Source organism: Eleutherodactylus coqui, chromosome 11 (assembly GCF_035609145.1).
Source record: "Eleutherodactylus coqui strain aEleCoq1 chromosome 11, aEleCoq1.hap1, whole genome shotgun sequence".
NCBI lineage: Eukaryota > Metazoa > Chordata > Amphibia > Anura > Eleutherodactylidae > Eleutherodactylus > Eleutherodactylus coqui.
The window spans coordinates 96,884,948-96,903,303 of NC_089847.1; the positions used below are offsets into that span (position 1 = coordinate 96,884,948).

General features: G+C 48.2%; 1 protein-coding gene across 5 annotated transcripts; it reads right to left on the reverse strand.

The window, feature by feature from the left end:
• Positions 1-770: 770 nt before the first annotated feature.
• Positions 771-17,423, reverse strand: LOC136582238 (uncharacterized). Of its 5 annotated transcripts, none has more exons than XR_010787160.1 (5): positions 15,581-17,423; positions 12,031-13,201; positions 10,454-10,614; positions 9,631-9,737; positions 771-1,434 (listed from the first exon to the last, which is right to left on the reverse strand). XR_010787160.1 is itself a non-coding variant. In XM_066583122.1 (5 exons), exons 1-4 carry the CDS (start codon positions 17,049-17,051, stop codon positions 9,664-9,666), a joined length of 1,824 nt encoding a protein of 607 aa, XP_066439219.1. In that variant the 5' UTR covers positions 17,052-17,423; the 3' UTR covers positions 771-1,434; positions 9,631-9,663. The 5 variants fall into 5 exon arrangements, 4 of the variants coding, with proteins under 4 accessions (XP_066439219.1, XP_066439220.1, XP_066439218.1 ...); XM_066583122.1 differs by having other exon boundaries at positions 12,031-12,148; XM_066583123.1 differs by lacking the exon at positions 15,581-17,423 and having other exon boundaries at positions 12,031-12,230.
• Positions 17,424-18,356: the final 933 nt, after the last annotated feature.

The following is an 18,356-nucleotide window of genomic DNA, read 5'->3' on the forward strand; positions in this document are numbered from 1 at the left end:
GGTGGGCGCCCTAAATATGAAAACATGTTTTTTCAGGTGCTTTTTAGAGGGTGCATGTTTATGCCTCATTTACACAGAACGAGCTGTCGGGCAAACGATGCCAGGCAGCTCGTCCCAGTGCTGCTGGCATCAAGGCTGACTGGGCCATGCAGCGTTCTCCCCACTCCGCCTCCATTTATTGCAAGCAGACAGTCGTTCAAAAGTGAATGACTGCTGCTTACACTGAATGGTGTGTCATTCAGTTTCCTGCATGCAGAAACTAAAATAACTGAGCAATTCTTGCTCGGTCATTGCATGCATTTACACGGGATGACTATCATTCAAATTTCCGCGGGAAAGTGGGAATTAGAACGAATCTGAGCGATATTCATCCAGTGTACAAGGGCCATAAGTGTAGGGTTTATGATATTTTAACCAATTTTATATAGTAAATAATAGTATATAAACACAAATGTACGGTACAAACATTGGCGCGGTGCTGGGTGTGGCCTCCTTCATATTTCAGGCCCAGATATGTTGCACTCCACTTTATGATTTGTTTTATTGTTTTCCCCAGTGTAATGTGAATAAAATTCATATGAAATTAAAAAGTTAGCGAGAATAAAATTTTATTTACGCAATAAAATACAAGATACGGTAATTCTCATAGATCTCTGGGCAGGAGGCCGGGTGCGCGATCAGCCGGTCACTCTGATTGTCTTTTTTCTTTACGTAAAATAAGTTACACAAACAAACAGAAAAGCAAAAATCGAACTAACAGAAAAGATGGGTCCTCTCCTTCATGCTGATGGTCCGATCTCCTGATCGCCTCAGTATTCATTTTCTTTAGATTAAAATATTTTCTTTGCAGTGACAAAATCCATACCAGATCCTTATTTTAATAACCAGATCCTTCATCATGTCCGATCATAACGGATGCTCCATCTTGACCAAACACACCGGATCCTCCATCTTGACCAAACACACCGGATCCTCCATCTTGACCAAACACACCAGACCCTCCATCTTGACCAAACACCCCAGATCCTCCATCTTGACCGAACACCCCGGATCCTCCATCTTGACCGAACACACCGGATCCTCCATCTTGACCGAACACACCGGATCCTCCATCTTGACCGAGCACACCAAATCCTCCATCTTGACCGAACACACCGGATCCTCCATCTTGACCGAACACACCGGATCCTCCATCTTGACCGAACACACCGGATCCTCCATCTTGACCGAACACACCGGATCCTCCATCTTGACCGAACACACCAGATCCTTCATCTTGACCAAACACGCCAGATCCCTCAGCTTGACCAAACACACCAGATCCTTCATTGTGTGCAGATCCTTCATCTTGACCAAACACACCAGATCCTTCATCTTGACCAATCACTCCAGATCCTTCATCTTGACCATGTACACCAGATCCCCATTCCTGCACTAAAAGAATAAGAAGTTAGCAGCCATAAGCATAATTGATAACCCCCATAAAAATTGACTACACAAAGGACTAAGCACAATTAAAATATAGAATAGAACAAAGGCGAAACGTACTAAAAGTGTCATAGAGTGCATGGATATACTAATTTGTGAAAATGGTACAAGCTGCAGAGAATTTATCAGAATGGCAGACATGGGCTTGCAAATTTTCTGCAACTTGGTAGGCCTGTGAGATATCATTGTAATTCTTATTCCACCTCTTAGCCAGTATAGATTACATTTTTCATATCTAAGCACACAGCATGAGGTCAGAATCTATAACAGAATTATATTTAAAGGGGTTGTCTCGCGAAAGCAAGTGGGGTTAAGCACTTCTGTATGGCCATATTAATGCACTTTGTAATATACATCGTGCATTAAATATGAGCCATACAGAAGTTATTCACTTACCTGCTCCGTTGCTGGCGTCCCCGTTGCCATGGCTCCGTCTAACTTCGGTGTCTTCTTGCTTTTTTAGACGCGCTTGCGCAGATCTATCTTCTCCATTCGGCTCGTCTCGGCATTACCGGCATTTTGGCTCCGCCCCCTTGTACGCGTCATCGCGAAGCTCCGCCCCCGTCACATGTGCCGATTCCAGCCTCTGATTGGAGAAGATCACCCCCTCATACAGACCAGATTTCTCATGACAGATATTCAGTTACAGCATAGATTATGCATACTGATGATCTTTGAAAAGACCACTTCCTAGAAGACCATTTTTCTACGTAAGTTTGGATGATCCTCTCAAAGATGTTTCACTGAATATATTTTCTTACATGATTTCTGAAATGCTAAATACTCTTGTATAAAAAAGACAAAAGTTTTACAGAGGTGATACCTTTATTGGCCAACCAGAAGAAGTATTATATGTGGGGGCTTTCGAGGTTGTTTAATGCTCCTTCATCAAAACTAATCTGACAATCCTGAAGAGGGAGCTTAAGAAAATAATGTGATTTGTAACTCGCCTATAGGAAAAAGTTTTGTGCAGAATCAGAAAAATAGGACCTGCTGCAGTTTTACTATCTTGGGGCATCACTGTTAGGTCTCCTTCACACATGTAAATAGACCCAAATAAATGCTGTATTCCCACATGTTTTGTGTATCTCACAATGCACAAAGCTCACATGAGAAAAACGCCCATGTAAATAAGCCCTAGGGCTCCTTCACAAGGGCGTATCTTACATCAGTAATTTGTAAGCCAAAACCAGAAGTGGAGAGAAACTATAATGGAAAGATTCACATTTCTTGCATAGGAAAACAAGCAAGTAACATAGTAACATAGTATGTAAGGCCGAATGAAGACATTGTCCATCTAGTCCAGCCTGTCTATCCTACTGTGTTGATCCAGGGGAAGGCAAAAAACCCCAAGGCCAGAAGTCAATTAGCCCTTTTGGGGAAAAAATTCCTTCCCGACTCCCTAATGGCAATCAGACTGTTCCCTGGATCAACCCCTAATAGTTCCTACCTGCCTATATACCAGCATTGACACTTAACCTAAAATTTATATCCTGTAATATCCTTCTTCAGAAAGACATCAAGTCCCCTTTTAAACTCCTCTATGGATTTTGCCATCACCACTTCCTCCGGTAGAGAGTTCCACAGTCTAACTGCTCTTACAGTAAAGAACCCCTTTCTGTGTTGGTGATGAAACCTACTTTCCTCTAATCGTAGCGGATGTCCTCTTGTTACCGTCGCAGTCCTGGGTGTAAACAGATCACGGGAGAGATCCTTGTGTTGTCCCCTCATGTACTTATACATGGTTATTTGGTCGCCTCTTAACCTTCTTTTTTCTAGAGTAAATAGTCCCAATTTGGATAGCCTCTCTGGGTATTCCAGTCCCGTCATTCCATGTATTAGTTTAGTCGCTCTTCTTTGAACCCCCTCAAGCACTGTGACATCTTTCCTGAGCACCGGTGTCCAGAATTGTACGCAGTATTCCATGTGAGGTCTGACAAGTGCCTTATATAATGGAAGGATAATGTTCTCGTCCTTCGCCCCTATACCTCTTTTGATGCACCCCAAGACTTTATTTGCCTTTGCAGCGGCTGACTGGCATTGGTTACTCCAGCTCAGTCTATTATCCACTAATACCCCCAGATCCTTTTCCATATCACTTTTCCCTAGTGGTACCCCATTAAGTGAATATTTGTGACATCCGTTCCTCTTGCCCATGTGCATAGTCTTACATTTTTCAACATTGAACTTCATTTGCCATTTTTCTGCCCAAGCCCCCAGCTTATCCAGGTCCGTTTGTAGCCGCACATTGTCCTCCGTTGCATTAATTATATTGTATAATTTTGTGTCATCTGCAAATATTGATATTTTGCTGTGCAGCCCCTCTATCAGGTCATTGATAAATATGTTGAACAGAGTGGGGCCTAATACTGAACCCTGTGGCACCCCGCTAGCGACTGTGGTCCAATCAGAGTACGAACCATTTATTACCACCCTCTGCTTTCTATCGTTGAGCCAATTTTTTACCCACTTACACACGTTTTCGCCCAGTCCGAGCTGCCTCATTTTGTATATTAGCCTATTATGTGGCACGGTGTCAAAGGCTTTAGAGAAGTCCAGATATACAAGATCAATAGATTCTCCCTGGTCCAGCTTAGAGCTTACTTCATCGTAGAAACTGATCAGATTTGTCTGACATGAGCGACCCTTCATGAATCCATGCTGGTGAGGAGTTATTCCCTTAATCTCCTTGAGGTACTCATCGATGGCGTCTCTCAGAATCCCCTCGAAAATTTTTCCCGTTACTGAAGTGAGACTTACTGGCCTGTAGTTACCAGGCTCACTTTTGCTCCCTTTTTTGTAAATTGGAACCACGTTGGCAATGCGCCAGTCCAATGGTACTACTCCGGTCTTGATAGTGTCTAGAAATATTAGGTATAGCGGCCTAGCTATCTCGTCACTTAGTTCCTTTAGTATCCTTGGGTGTAATCCATCTGGGCCCGGTGATTTATCAATCTTAGTTTTCATTAGACGCTTCCGCACCTCCTCCTGCGTTAGGTATGAGATATTTTGTGAGGAGTTCGTTTTATTCCCCTGCATCTCGTGTGGCATTTCCTTTTCTTTGGTGAACACACTTGAGAAGAAACTGTTTATTAGATTTGCTTTCCCTTCGTCATCATCAATGATTTCTCCTGCATTGTTTTTTAAAGGGCCAGCGCTCTCCCTGCAAATCCTTTTGCTGTTTATGTAGTTGAAAAATAGCTTCGGGTTGTTTCTGCTCTCTTTTGCGATCCGTCTTTCTGCTTCCTCCTTGGCAGTTTTAATCGTGTCTTTGCATATTTTGTTTTTTTCCCTGTATGATTTTAGCGCTTCTTCGCTGCCTTGTTGCTTTAGTAGTTTGAACGCTTTCTTCTTTTCATTTATTGCCCCTCGTACCGTCTTGTCGAGCCACATTGGTTTCCTTTTAGCTGAGTTTCTTTTATTTTTAAAGGGAATGAACTGCTCACATGAGGTGATTAGGATCCTTTTGAACTTTTCCCATTTGTCCTCCGTACTGATATTTTTGAGGATGTTGTCCCAATTAATGTTACCGATAGTAGTTCTAAGCTCATCAAATTTTGCTTTACTAAAGTTTAGTTTCTTTGTCACTCCCTGATAAGGCTTCCTATTGATTGACAGCTGGAAGTTGATTATATTGTGGTCGCTGTTCCCCAAGTGCCCCTCAACCTGCACCCCCTTTATACGTTCCGGTTTGTTAGTTAGCACTAGGTCCAGAATGGCTCTCCCTCTTGTTGGTTCCTGCACAAGTTGGTTCAGGTAATTGTCTTTAATTACTCTCAAGAACTTATCACCCCTGTGAGATTTGCAGGTTTCGTTCTCCCATGTTATATCTGGGTAATTAAAGTCCCCCATGATAATTACTTCGTTGCGCTTTGACACCTCTGCCTTAGTAGTAAGTCTTCAGTTTCTTCTGTTGCTTTTGGTGGTCGATAGAAGACCCCTATCAGGATTTTGTTATTTTTTCCTCCCTGTATTTCTACCCACAGAGATTCCACCTGTTCGTCTCCTACCCCTATATCCTCCCGTAGCCTCGGCTTCAAGTTCGATTTGACATACAGACATACCCCTCCCCCTTTCTGGTTCCTTCGTTCTCTTCTGAAGAGATTGTACCCCTGCAAATTCACCGCCCAATCGCACTTATCATCAAGCCATGTTTCAGTAATTCCGACCATATCATAACTTTCATCAGTCATTCTTGCTTCAAGCTCGCCCACTTTACCGATCAGACTTCGTGCATTCGTGATCATACAATTTATTTCATTTTTTTTGTTTTTTAAATTTGTTTTGTTGCTATTCGTACTTATGGCTGATCTATCATTTCTAACTGTACTAACCCCACCCCCTGCTCGTCCCCCATTCCCTTTGCTTGGACCCAGATCGCTAATTACACTGGCTACCCCACTATTTCTCATTTTACCCTCCCCCCCAGTCCCTAGTTTAAACACTCCTCCAGCCTTCTAGCCATCTTTTCCCCCAGCACAGCTGCACCCTCCCCATTTAGATGCAGCCCGTCCCTACGGTAGAGCCTGTAGCCGACCGCAAAGTCAGCCCAGTTCTCCAGGAACCCAAATCCCTCCTTCTTGCACCAACTCCGGAGCCACTTGTTTACCTCCCTAAGGTCCTGCTGCCTTTCTAGTGTGGCTTTAGGTACAGGTAGTAAGTGCCGCGGGACTGCTGGAGAAGACGTGCGGCGGAGCGGACAGCGCCTGTTAGGTAATGTATTGTGCTTATTGTTTTATTTAATGCATCCAGGGCTTATTTTAGAGACAAACAATAGGACCTCCTACTGTAAAAGTTGCATCGCACGGCACGAAAACCGCGATTTTGTGCGATATGATGCAACAAGAAGGCTCCATTGGGAAACATGGGCTACAAAACATCGCTAATCGTGGCAAAATTCCGCTTGCCGCGATTTTCTTTTCTCGCAATGTTGCAGCCTACAAAACATCGCTAATGTGAAGGAACCCACAGGAAAGCATGGGCTTCACATACATGTGATTTGTAGCACTGTCACATCGCGAGAAAATCGCACAATTTGGTCGCCAGTGTGAAAGCGGCCCTAAGCCACAGGCATGGCTTCATAGGCCACCTGCAATGGCAGCCTTCAGAAGGCTGCCGGCTGCCATCGCAACTGAAGCTCCCCCCTCGTACGGTCCCATAACGGGAGGGTCGTTTGGGATCACTGAACTCTGATGGGGGCATTTAAATGTCGCTATCAGCACTGATGGTGCCTCAGGGACCCCCGTTCCTGTGGGGAGTCCCAGGAGTCAGACCCTCACTAATCAGATGGTTAGCGCACTCTCACCTATCAAATAGCCCTCTGATCAGTGAGAATCCAATCACCGAGACCTTCAATGATCACAGGAACAGGGGGGCTCGAAGGCCCCGGAATGAAGAAGGGGCTAAAAGTAGGTGCTGCTGATTAATACATGTCAATGAGGCTGCCAGGAGATAGTCGAGCTCTTGCACATGAAACAAGTGGCAAGGCAATGCACACGCTCCATCAATACCCTATTTGGGACGCTCATTCTCATGATTTGCCCGTACGGACACAATGATACTAAATATGTTTTGTTTTTTTTTAAATGCTAATGTGAGAAAAAGCATAAAAATAGGGGGTTTTTTTCATTTTTATTCTTTTTACATTATTTTGATCTTTTTTTACACTATTTTTGTCCCTCTAGGGGACTTACACTGTAGTCCCATGGTTTGCTACGATAAGGCATTGCAGGACTCCTCTCCTGCAATGCCTTATCGCTTATTACAGCGATTACAGGCACAGGTAATACAGGACGCCGGTATTTGGTGTCCTGTTGCCATGGCAACGAGCCGGGCTCTCCGCGATAACATCGCGAGAGACGTCTGAAGTCACAAAGGGAGCACGCTCCCTCTATGAACCCTTTCCCTGCCGCGATCTACTTTGATCACAGCAGGGAAGAGGTTAACAGTGGGGGCGCATCTCCAATTGCCGACAATTAGTGACAGCCGGCTTCCGCAGCCGGATAGCGCGAGATCTGTCATGATCTTGCGCTATCCCTATGACGTAAGGGTACGTCATTTTGCGGGAAGTACCACCCTGCCATGACGTACCCTTACGTCATGGGGAGGGAAGGGGTTAAATATATTTAATTTTTGTCAATTATTTTCTGTGCAAAATAACCTTTTTATTTTTCCGTCAACATAGCTCATTTAGTGTGGGACATCCTGTCGTTTCCATTTGAACCATTTCTGAATACATACAACTTTTTGATCACTTTTTAATACATTTTTTCTTGATGACAGGTTGTCTAAAAAAAGCGCATTAATGGCGCTCTTTACATTTTTTTTAAGATGACGTTCACCGTGCGGGGTAAATAATGTATTGCTTTATCACTTAGATTTTGTATTGTAAATATGGCGAAAGAGGTTTTTTTTGGAACTTTGATGACCTTTTTTATTTGTTTTACATTATCTTTTAGTCCCTGGGGGGGGAGGGGTGGGAGCACAACATGCGATGCTTTGATCACCCTTACAGTATGATATAATGCTATAGCATTGCATCATACTGCTATCTAGCAGGTAGTCTATCTAGCCACCCAGGTATTACTATGACAGCCCTGGGACCTTTCAGAAGGCTATCTCATTGCGGGGAAACCATACGGATACCCAAACATCAGGGGATTAAAATGCCACTGTCAGAATTTTTAAGCTATAAAGAAAAACAAGGTAACTGACTTTCAAATTTTTTTTTCTTGCAGTGGAAGAGCTGAAAAGGAAGTAGAGGAGTTGTAGGGATCAATTTAAAAAGGAGATCTCACGCCAACAAAAGAGTGGAGATGGCGCGTCTCGAAAAAAACCTTACTACTTAACACAGAGGCTGATGTTTCTACAACCTCTTCAGGATCTTCGTCCGTATGTATATGCTTTGTGGATGCGATTTCCTTGCCCATTCAGTTTATGTGTCTATGTGTTGCTCCCCATCACTTCCTCCAAGGGCTTCCCGCTGTCAACGCTTCCCGGCATCTGGTTCTCTGCGTCCTGTAGTGGCCTCACCTGACTAGCAGCACTGCACCTGAGCTAGTCGCTGGTAACCAGAAGCCGGGGAGCGCTGACAGTGGTATGCTCCCACGTGGCTCCAGTAGAAATAGTGACCCCTTCAGCAACCCTAGTAGTAATATCCCCCCACCCCATACACTTATAGAGTCAGCGCTGCTCCTCATCTTCTTGGTGCTGATCATGGGTGCACACTGCCGTCACTGTGTGAGCCTGGAATGTTTCCTCCTTGTCCTTTCCTGCAGAACTAAGGAGGAGAGTACTCAGAGGAGGAGGATCAGTGCTGCCAGCAGCACCGCTATGTGGTTATCAGCCGGGAAGCTAAGACACTCCAGCCGTAATCACTACTGTGGTGAGCAGCTCTCAGTGGTTTGTGCCTGTACAGAGGGCTCTGCGTGCCGCCTCTGGCACCATAACCATAGGGTTGCCACCACTTTTCTAGAGTGTGCCCCTTTTAGTTCCGAGAATTAGCCCCGCCCCCGCCCCACCTCTCCCCATTGCAAATAGTGCAGAGGGGCGGAGAGGAGGCAGAGAGGGGGCGGGAGCTCAGTTCCTGCTCCTGGCTCTTCCATCCCCCCCCCCCCCCTGCACACGAAGACAACGTATATCGGCTCAGCGTAAAAACCGAGCCGATATACGTTCGTGGAAATGCACCCTGAAACTGATCCACGGAAAACTTGTCAGGTGATTTTCTGCTGCACTTCGGGGTCACTAGGATAATTTCCTTACAGGACAGCTCAATTGTTAAAGGGCCGGTGTCTTTAATAAAGTGGCCAGCGTATACACAGCTAATAAACTGTAGCCAAAACCTCAAATAGCAACTCCATAACTCAGGACTCGGCAGTTACACATTTTCTCCACAACTGTTAAATGTCCTAAACTGCAATTATATGGCAATATATAAATAAGCAATTTTCCACATCTCACCCCCAAAACTACAGATTTCAGTGAAATACTTCCAGGAGTTCCATGAATACTGAGCGTGTCCGGCGTCATTCTAGCGAAGAACTTGCCACGTGACTCCACAAAGTAAGTTCATGATGCTCAGTCACACGGGATACGTTTACAGTGAAGACTACTGGACCAAAAATACACGATTATTTCACATACTTGAGAATTGGCCGATGTGCCGAGCTCTCACAGTCAATGTGTCCCAGATAATAATGGCCGGAGGGTCGTCCTTCGTGTCCATAAGAGGACTAAATGTAACAAGACACCTACAACAAAACAAAGATGGGAAATGGTTGCTTGTAAACACTATAAAGAAACAATGACCGCTATATCTACCTGCGCATAGAGGACACAATCATTTAAAGGGGTATTCCAAACATGGATGTTTCTTGTATATATAAGGAAATAACAAATGTCTTATAGATGCGGGGGGGGGGGGGGGGGCGACTTGTGGACAACAATGGACCCCCAACCATTTCACTTTCATGGGGGTTAGCCGGGCAAATATGCTAAGTGAATGCAGAGAACCAGGAACATGTGCAGCCACCTCGCCTGGTGGGTCGGAGGCCCCCTATTCTCTGGATATATCATACATGACTATGTTTAGAATCCCCCTTTAAGCCAGCGATGCAATGTCATGTATTGTCATGTCATAAGAGCGCTGCGAAAAACTCCCACTTTACCTAAAACCCTTATATTGTGGCTGCAATAAGTCTAAAGCAAAACTGTGGATAACAGGACAACATACATGAGTGTCACAGGGACTGCTGAGAGCTGCCCACTGATACTGAGGCAGCACAGGAGCCCACTACTGCCCCCTGGTGAACTAACAGGTGTATTACAATATCAGCAAATAAAAGCTCTATAGCTTTTATTTGCTATAGAGTACATTCTGTATCACTTCCTCACGGCCTTCAAGATCTGTTTGTGGTCATTAACTAGCGAGCTACAAATTAAACTAATCCAAAACATGCATACATACCTTTCACATGGAGGAAAGTCACTGAGTTGTTCTCCTCCTTGATGGCTGAACCTCTGGATCTGCTTGAATTATTCCCCACCCCAAAGAGCAATGCCCCTCTGATGGAAAGTGGCCAAGTAAGTACCTCTTGTAGACCAGCGCAGGTATGTTTCAGTCCATCACTAAAACAAAATGGCATGTCAACATCAAGCTCCATTTTTACCTTAAAGCCTCCCATGTAGGTGACTGAACGGGAGCTGTGCAAGTCAGAAAGGAAATGTTCCAATAATTTAAACAGCGGCCTGTGACTGGGGGCATCAGCCTGACTGACGCTCCCTTTCCAACTAATACCAAAAAACTTACCGACAACTTCTTTAATGTCAAATGTGGGGTAGGCCACAGCTTTATTAACGATTTAACCCTTACTACCTATTTTTTCTAACTCGCTAACCCTTCCCATGCTCCAACCCGCTTTAACTTAACTGAATTCAACTTTAACAGTTCCACTGGACGTTTGTAAGCCCGCTTTCCTTGGGCTTGTAAACCTTCCCTCAAACCAGCATGGAAAGTTCAGGCAAAAACCAGCTGTGACGACTTCCAACAACTACAGTCTTATAAAGTCTCTCTTCGCCCAATCCCCCGGGCGGGTGGGTGGGTGTCTTGCACGGCTCCGTCTTCTCTCTTCACTTGCTTCTCACTTCTGTTCCTCTTCCCTTCTTCTTTCCCCCTTTCCGTTCTAAGCTCCTCCCCCTTTCTATCTCGCTATTATACTAAAGCTCCGCCCCCAGTCCCCTGCAGCCGCGTTACTCACTGTGCTGCATAAGAGACTGGGGGCATCAGCCTGACTGACGCTCCCTTTCCAACTAATACCAAAAAACTTACCGACAACTTCTTTAATGTCAAATGTGGGGTAGGCCACAGCTTTATTAACGATTTAACCCTTACTACCTATTTTTTCTAACTCGCTAACCCTTCCCATGCTCCAACCCGCTTTAACTTAACTGAATTCAACTTTAACAGTTCCACTGGACGTTTGTAAGCCCGCTTTCCTTGGGCTTGTAAACCTTCCCTCAAACCAGCATGGAAAGTTCAGGCCACGCGGCATGCGCCGTATCCTTCACGGCGCATTCCGCCCCACCCCACGAACCCGAGCTAGCGCAGCCTCGACTCCATCCTGCAGTCCCGACAAGAACGTGTCCAACCCGACTTCGTTCAGGTGTACCCCGTCACTCCTCAGTGCACCTCTCTCTCTGTCCTCCAGCTCCCAATGTCGTATAGCAATCCCCCCCAGGGAATGCACAAATTTCGAGACCCTTTGGTTGACCACCTTCCGGACATTCTCAATTGCTTCGGGGCTTTTTGCCCCCCTCCAACGTCTCCTGCCGATGATATCCGACCAGACCAACATGGACTCCTGAAAACACTCCCTAAAACGGAGCATGTCTTGTTTCATTAGGACGAGTAGATCGCCCAATTTTATTTTTCCTAGGTCGTTCCCCCCGGCGTGCACGACCAGAATGACTCGCCGGGGGGTCCACCTGCTAATGTCCGTGATAATTTTCAGCAAACTGGGCCACTGCAGGCCTCTAACTCCATACCAGTTTACCACCGTGTCCGTCAATCCCAGGCTCCTTCCTGGTGGCCGAGTTGCTGCCCGCCTTTCGGCCCAATACACAAAAGAATGACCGACAATCCATATTTTCCACGGTTCCGCAGCTGAAAAATAGAAAACAAAGAAAACAGAACCCGTACCGTCCAACCGAAACGACTTAACCAACATACAGCAAAACCTTGCCACTCCTAATTACTATAACACTAGGTCTGGTCTGATGTATGATTTGTAGGCCTGCGACTTCCATCTGCCCAGACGTTTTACGTCCTCCTCCTTCATACCATGTGCGTCTGCCATGGTTGCCGCCCCTATTCTAAAAGAATGCGTACCGAATTCGGACGCATTCAGGCCTGCCGCGCGTAGAGATGAACGAAAAACCGCCGAAAATTGGAACCGGGTGAGGGGTGTGCCCTGCGCATGAACAAAAAATTGGTCACAGATGTTACGCGAGCTCATATACTCGCGTACCGTGGCTACCGGGCACCACTTGGAGCCAAGGCTGTTAATCGCTAACCACTCGCCTCTGCCGTACATGTCTGTTTTGGACTTTCTAATGCATACCCGCAAAGACTCCCCCGAGGGAATAACGTCGTTGTGGCGAAGGCCGCCCGGCTTGTTTTTACTAGCCGGGACCAACTCACCGATGCGCAATGCCGCGAAAAACGCCACCGAAAAAGCTGCCCTGAATAGCAGCGCTTCCGAGCTATTGTCGCAAACACTTTCTAAAAGTTCTAGAAGCCTTACTAGCAAGGAGAACGTAATCGGACGTCGCTTGTCAACGCGCGTCTTCTCCTTTTTCCAGCCGCGTATTACTTGGCGGAACATAAAATCCTTCGTAACATCCGCCTTGCCGTGGAGTTTTAATAAAAACGCTACGCCGGCTAAGTGCTTTTTTGCTGCACCGACGGACCGCCGTTTTTTGCGCAAAGCTGCCAGCATATCCAGCGTCGCCGCCCGCGCCTTGTCGCCGTCGGCGACGGAACCGCCTGACAATGAAAGCCAATGTAGCCAGATAGAATTATAACTGTTCCACGTCGCACGCGTGACCGATGTCTCCACCAGCTTCAGTAATTCTGCTCTACCAGCTTCCATAAGTGAGGGGGGCATCGTGCCCCCTCGGCCTCCGCCTGTGGATGACGGTCCCTGAACGCTTCCATCTGAAAACGAGAGAGTGCGTCAGCCGCCCCATTGTCACGACCCGGAACATGCCTGGCTCGCAAGTAGATATTGCTTTGTAGACATTTTAAAACAACGTGTCTCAACAACGCCAACACGGGTGGAGAAGCCGATGTCTGCTTATTGATAACATGTACTACTGCCGCATTGTCTGACCAGAAACAGACCTTGCGGTCCTGAAACTCCGAGATCCATAATTCCAAAGCTACCACCACGGGAAAAAACTCCAACAGTGTCACGTTTTTGTTCCACTTTCTAAGCAACCAACTCTGGGGCCAGGATTCCCGGCACCAGTGGTTATTGAAAATGACCCCAAAACCTCCTGATCCCGCAGCGTCCGCAAACAGGCATATGTCGCTTCCGGTCACCTCCTCCTTAGGGCATATCACCTGCCCGTTGAAGGACTGCAAGAACACCTTCCAGATATGTAAGTCAGCTCTCATCCCCTGAGTCACCCGCACGAAATGGTGAGGCTCCCGGATTCCCGTCATGGCTAAAGTTAGCCTTCTCGAGAAGACCCGCCCCATGGGGATAACTTTGCATGCAAAGTTAAGCAGGCCTGCCAGACTCTGTATCTGGCGCAGGATGACCTTCCTGCAGCTGGACACTTCATTGACCACCTGGGTCAGCCTTGCTACTTTCTCCACTGGTAGCCTGAAAACCATGTCCTCGGAGTCGATCTCGATACCGAGGAAGGTGATCCGTGTTACTGGGCCCACCGTTTTTTCCTCTGATAACGGGACCCCTACCCGACGCATGAGAGACTGGAAGGTCTTTAGCAGAATTGCGCAATCGGCTGATGTCTCCGAGCCCACAAACAAAAAATCATCTAAATAATGTATCACCGATGAGACGCCCGTCTCGTGCTTGAGTAACCACTCCAGGAAAGAACTAAACAATTCGAAATAATAACACGAAATCGAGCATCCCATCGGCAGACACATGTCTATAAAAAATTGACTCTCGACCCGGCACCCTAGAAGGTGAAAACATTCGGGATGGACAGGTAACAACCGGAAAGCGGACTCAATATCCGTCTTTGCCAGCTGAGCTCGCCTGCCCGCCGCCCTAACCAAACGCACCGCACAATCAAAAGACGTATACGTCACCGCCGCCTGATCTTTCGATATGCCGTCGTTAACTGATTCACCGGCGGGGAAAGAAAGGTGATGAATTAAACGAAACTTACCGGTTTCCTTCTTAGGTACTAAACCCAAGGGGGAAACCCGCAAATTGGTAAATGGCGGTGTTCCGAAAGGGCCGGCCATGCGGCCCAGCTCCACTTCTTTTAACAATTTCTCTTTGACCAAGCTAATATTATCCAACGCTGATTTTAAATTCGGGGAAAACATAGATGCGGGAGAAAAAACAAACGGAATCACGAAACCCTCGGAAAAACCGTCTTTAAGCATTTTTGCCGCCTGCTTCCTGTGGTAAATGTCTAACCACGGAAGCAGGACCCGACTTTTCACTGGTGTTCGGTGCTCCACTGGCACCACCCACTGTGGCAGACGCTCTTTGTTTTTTAAAGCAGCGAACTGCTGCGTGCTGCCCCCCGCAAACCGAGCACTCGTGTCGGAATTTGCAGGTGGCGTGAAATCGGCAATGGCCCTCGTTATAGAGCCAGCATGTGCCGTTAGGTCTCTGTGATGCCGCGGGGGGCTGTTGCCCGCCACCCGCGGCTCCCGCCGGAAAGGACGCTCTGGCGGGCCGTTGTGCTAGGATCAGCTGGATCCACACGTCGGTCGCTTTTGTGGCCCAGCTTATGTGACTCGTTCCGGATACGCGCCTGCGGAAATCCTCATCATAGCGCCACCAAGCTGACCCACCGTGCAGCTTGTAGGCGCTGTATATGGTGTTTAAATAGACCATCAACTCTGGACCTTTAATCGGCTGATGCTGACACACCACATGAGCCAAAACCATATACGCCTGAAGCCAATTGCCGAACGTCTTGGCAATCTTTGGCTTCTTTTCCGTTCCACGTTCGGACAACCGTTCCTTGTCCACCATAACGTGGTCCACCGACAATAAGGACCAAATATCCACATATAAACCTTTTTTGATCCTTTCCGTAACCTCTTCCGCCAAACCTACCCCTAGCGGGGCAACACCGCAGAACATTGAATCTGCAAATTTTAACCCTTCCGTTGGGTCACCATCTGTACACAACGTTGAGCTTCCAGACACATTACTCACAGGCGGGCCTCTGCCCCCCGGTGAACCACCGGATCCTGCAAGCCCCTCCTGCGGATCCACCTTGCTCAACAAAGACTTCAACACCGCAACCAAATCTTGTGTTTCCGCGCCCTTCGCGGGATCCATCACATTACACCAAGCATTTTGTAATGACAACTCACCAGCTCGACCGACCTCCGGCAGCGCCAAGGGTGATGTCCCAGCTGTATCCCTCCTCCGGATCCTGCGGTCTGGCGTGGGCTGACGACTGTCCTTTTGCGTAGCCTCCTGCGCCCTTTGCTGATAGGCCAAACCAGGCTGGTGTCCGCACGACCGTCCATGCGAGTGGCCTTGACTTCTGTAACTCCTGTAGTCTCTTGAACTTGGCTCGACTTGTACGTTGAGCAGGTGCCGATGTTCATCAGAGTCCCGTCTATCTTCTCCTGAGCTGCTCCTATCTACTCTGCTGTCTGCTCTTGCCCTGCCGCTGCTGCTACTTGAAGCGCTGCCCGCCTGTTCTAGCTGGCCCGAACGCCTGGATTCTAATCTTATCGCCCTGGCTCTGTCCCTGCGCCTACGCCTAGCGCCCTGCCCTTGGCGGCTACTGCTAGCGTAATTAGCTGAAACTTGGGATGCATAACCCAACGTTTCTTGCAGCCTTGGGTCGAGGTATCTCGGGTTAACGAAACACCGATGCTGCATGCTTGTAGCGGGTGGCTGCACTACTGAAGTGTGTCTACTTGGCCTCTGTGTGGTGTATGACCCCCTTTGCTGTCCCGGGTATAGGGAAGACTCTGGTCTATTAGCGCCATAGTAAGATGGCATACCGTGGCTACGACTCGCTTGGCCCGCTGCAAGTGGGCTCTGGGTCGGGCTACGTGACCCCTGGAACCGGCTACCCCTCCCCCGTTGTGCCCTTCCTGGGCTTAAAATGTCAGGGGTTGGGCTGCTAGCGGGGGTGCTAGCGGGGCTGCTAATGGGGCTGCTGGCGGGGGTGCTGGCGGGGGTGCTATAGGTGGCTGCTGTTCCCGTGATGTTCCCCCTCCTACTTGTCCCCCTGCCCTTCTGCTGCCTACCTTCCGCCCTGCGCTCTGGCTGCGATGCTCTGCGGTGTTGGCGGGGTACGCGCCCTTCCCGCGTGTTCCCTCTCTCCTCCGTCTGGCTCATGCCCGCACCGCTCCTCGTCTGCGCTGTTTTTTGCGCCAGCGCGCGCTGCCCTGTTGCGCTGGGTGCTGCTGCTGCTGATGCTGTAGAAGATGGCTGGGCTTCTATTCTTCTGCTCCCGCTCGCCGGCGGTGAGCGCTGCCTCGTGGCGGGCCGTTTTCCCGCCAAACGTTTTGAACCCGGCGCCATCTTGCTTCCGGTTTTTGCGGCGGCCGCCGCTTCATCTTCTCCCCTGCTGCTCCTCATTCCGCGTCGCTTGTTCGCCGGGCTCGGGCTGAGCCTCGCTGGCGGCTGCTTTCTTCGCTGCGGTCTTCCCCGCAGCTGCTCCCCTCCTACCGGCGACGCTTCGCTGGCTCTCCTCGGTTGCGTCCCGGGTCCCTCCGGCTCCGCCGCTCCCGCGGCCGTCCTGTAGCTCAGCAGCAATTCCTCCAGCCAGCCGGTGCCGTCCTGGCTGACTGCCTCCTGGATTTGCGCCCGCAGGTCTTCCATTCTTTCTTCCTTGTCTTCACACCGGAATCCTCTTCTCTTCTTCTCCTGACGTCTCCGGTCCTCAACCGTAAGCTTCTTCCTCTTCTTCTTTAACTTCAATTCTCCGCTTGCTCTGCTTTCAATTTGTAATCCAAATTTGTAATCCCAGTGACTCCTCTGCTGGTTAGCAAAACGAAAAATCTTTTCTTCCAGGCAATTTTACTCCACGTGTCTTCTGTCTTGCACGGCTCCGTCTTCTCTCTTCACTTGCTTCTCACTTCTGTTCCTCTTCCCTTCTTCTTTCCCCCTTTCCGTTCTAAGCTCCTCCCCCTTTCTATCTCGCTATTATACTAAAGCTCCGCCCCCAGTCCCCTGCAGCCGCGTTACTCACTGTGCTGCATAAGAGACCTAAAAACAAGCAACACTCTCGTCTCTTCTCCCTTCAGTAAAGCAGCACAACAGCTCCCGCAGCGCTTTGTACAAGGGAAGTGAAGGGACTCTTGCAGCACCTCTTAGACTAAGGGTGAATGTCCACGGATGGATTTGAACTGCGTTTCCTGTGGCGGACATCCGCGCGTGAATTCTGGAGTGGCAAGGTTCTATTGAAACTAATAGCTTTCTGCCTGCCAATGCGGATTTCCACCTCAGATTTCCACGAGCGGGTAAAAAATTGCGGCATGCTCTATTTTATCACGGATTTACGCTGTGAGAGGGCTTCATTAATATCAAGGACTGGAGACCGTGAAAATCCATGTGGACAAACGCGAGCACTCGCTGGCCCTTTTTTGTTTTGAATTGCGGTACTCCCGCGGGGTAAATCCGTGGGCGTATTCCACATCGCTCGTGGGCATGAGCCCTAACTTGCACTCACTTACTGCAAACATTAATATAAAGCATGCTCAGATAACAAGCTCACAACACAAAATGATACATTTCCAGACCGAGACAGCTCATTTGCAGACATTAACCCATTCATTCCTGCAAACACCAATACACATTTTGCTAAAGCAGGTGAAGGTCTATGCGGGCATTAGGTTAGCTGTTCGTCCAGCAGGTGAAGGTGTACGAGCGCCATTAGGCTCACTGTTCGTCCAGCGGGGGAAGGTGTATGAGCGCCATTAGGCTCACTGTTCATCCAGCAGGTGAAGGTGTATGAGCGCCATTAGGCTCACTGTTCGTCCAGCGGGGGAAGATGGATGGGCGCCATTAGGCTCACTGTTCGTCCAGCAGGTGAAGGTGTATGGGCGCCATTAGGCTTACTGTTCGTCCAGCAGGTGAAGGTGTATGGGCGCCATTAGGCTTGCTGTTCGTCCAGCGGGTGAAGGT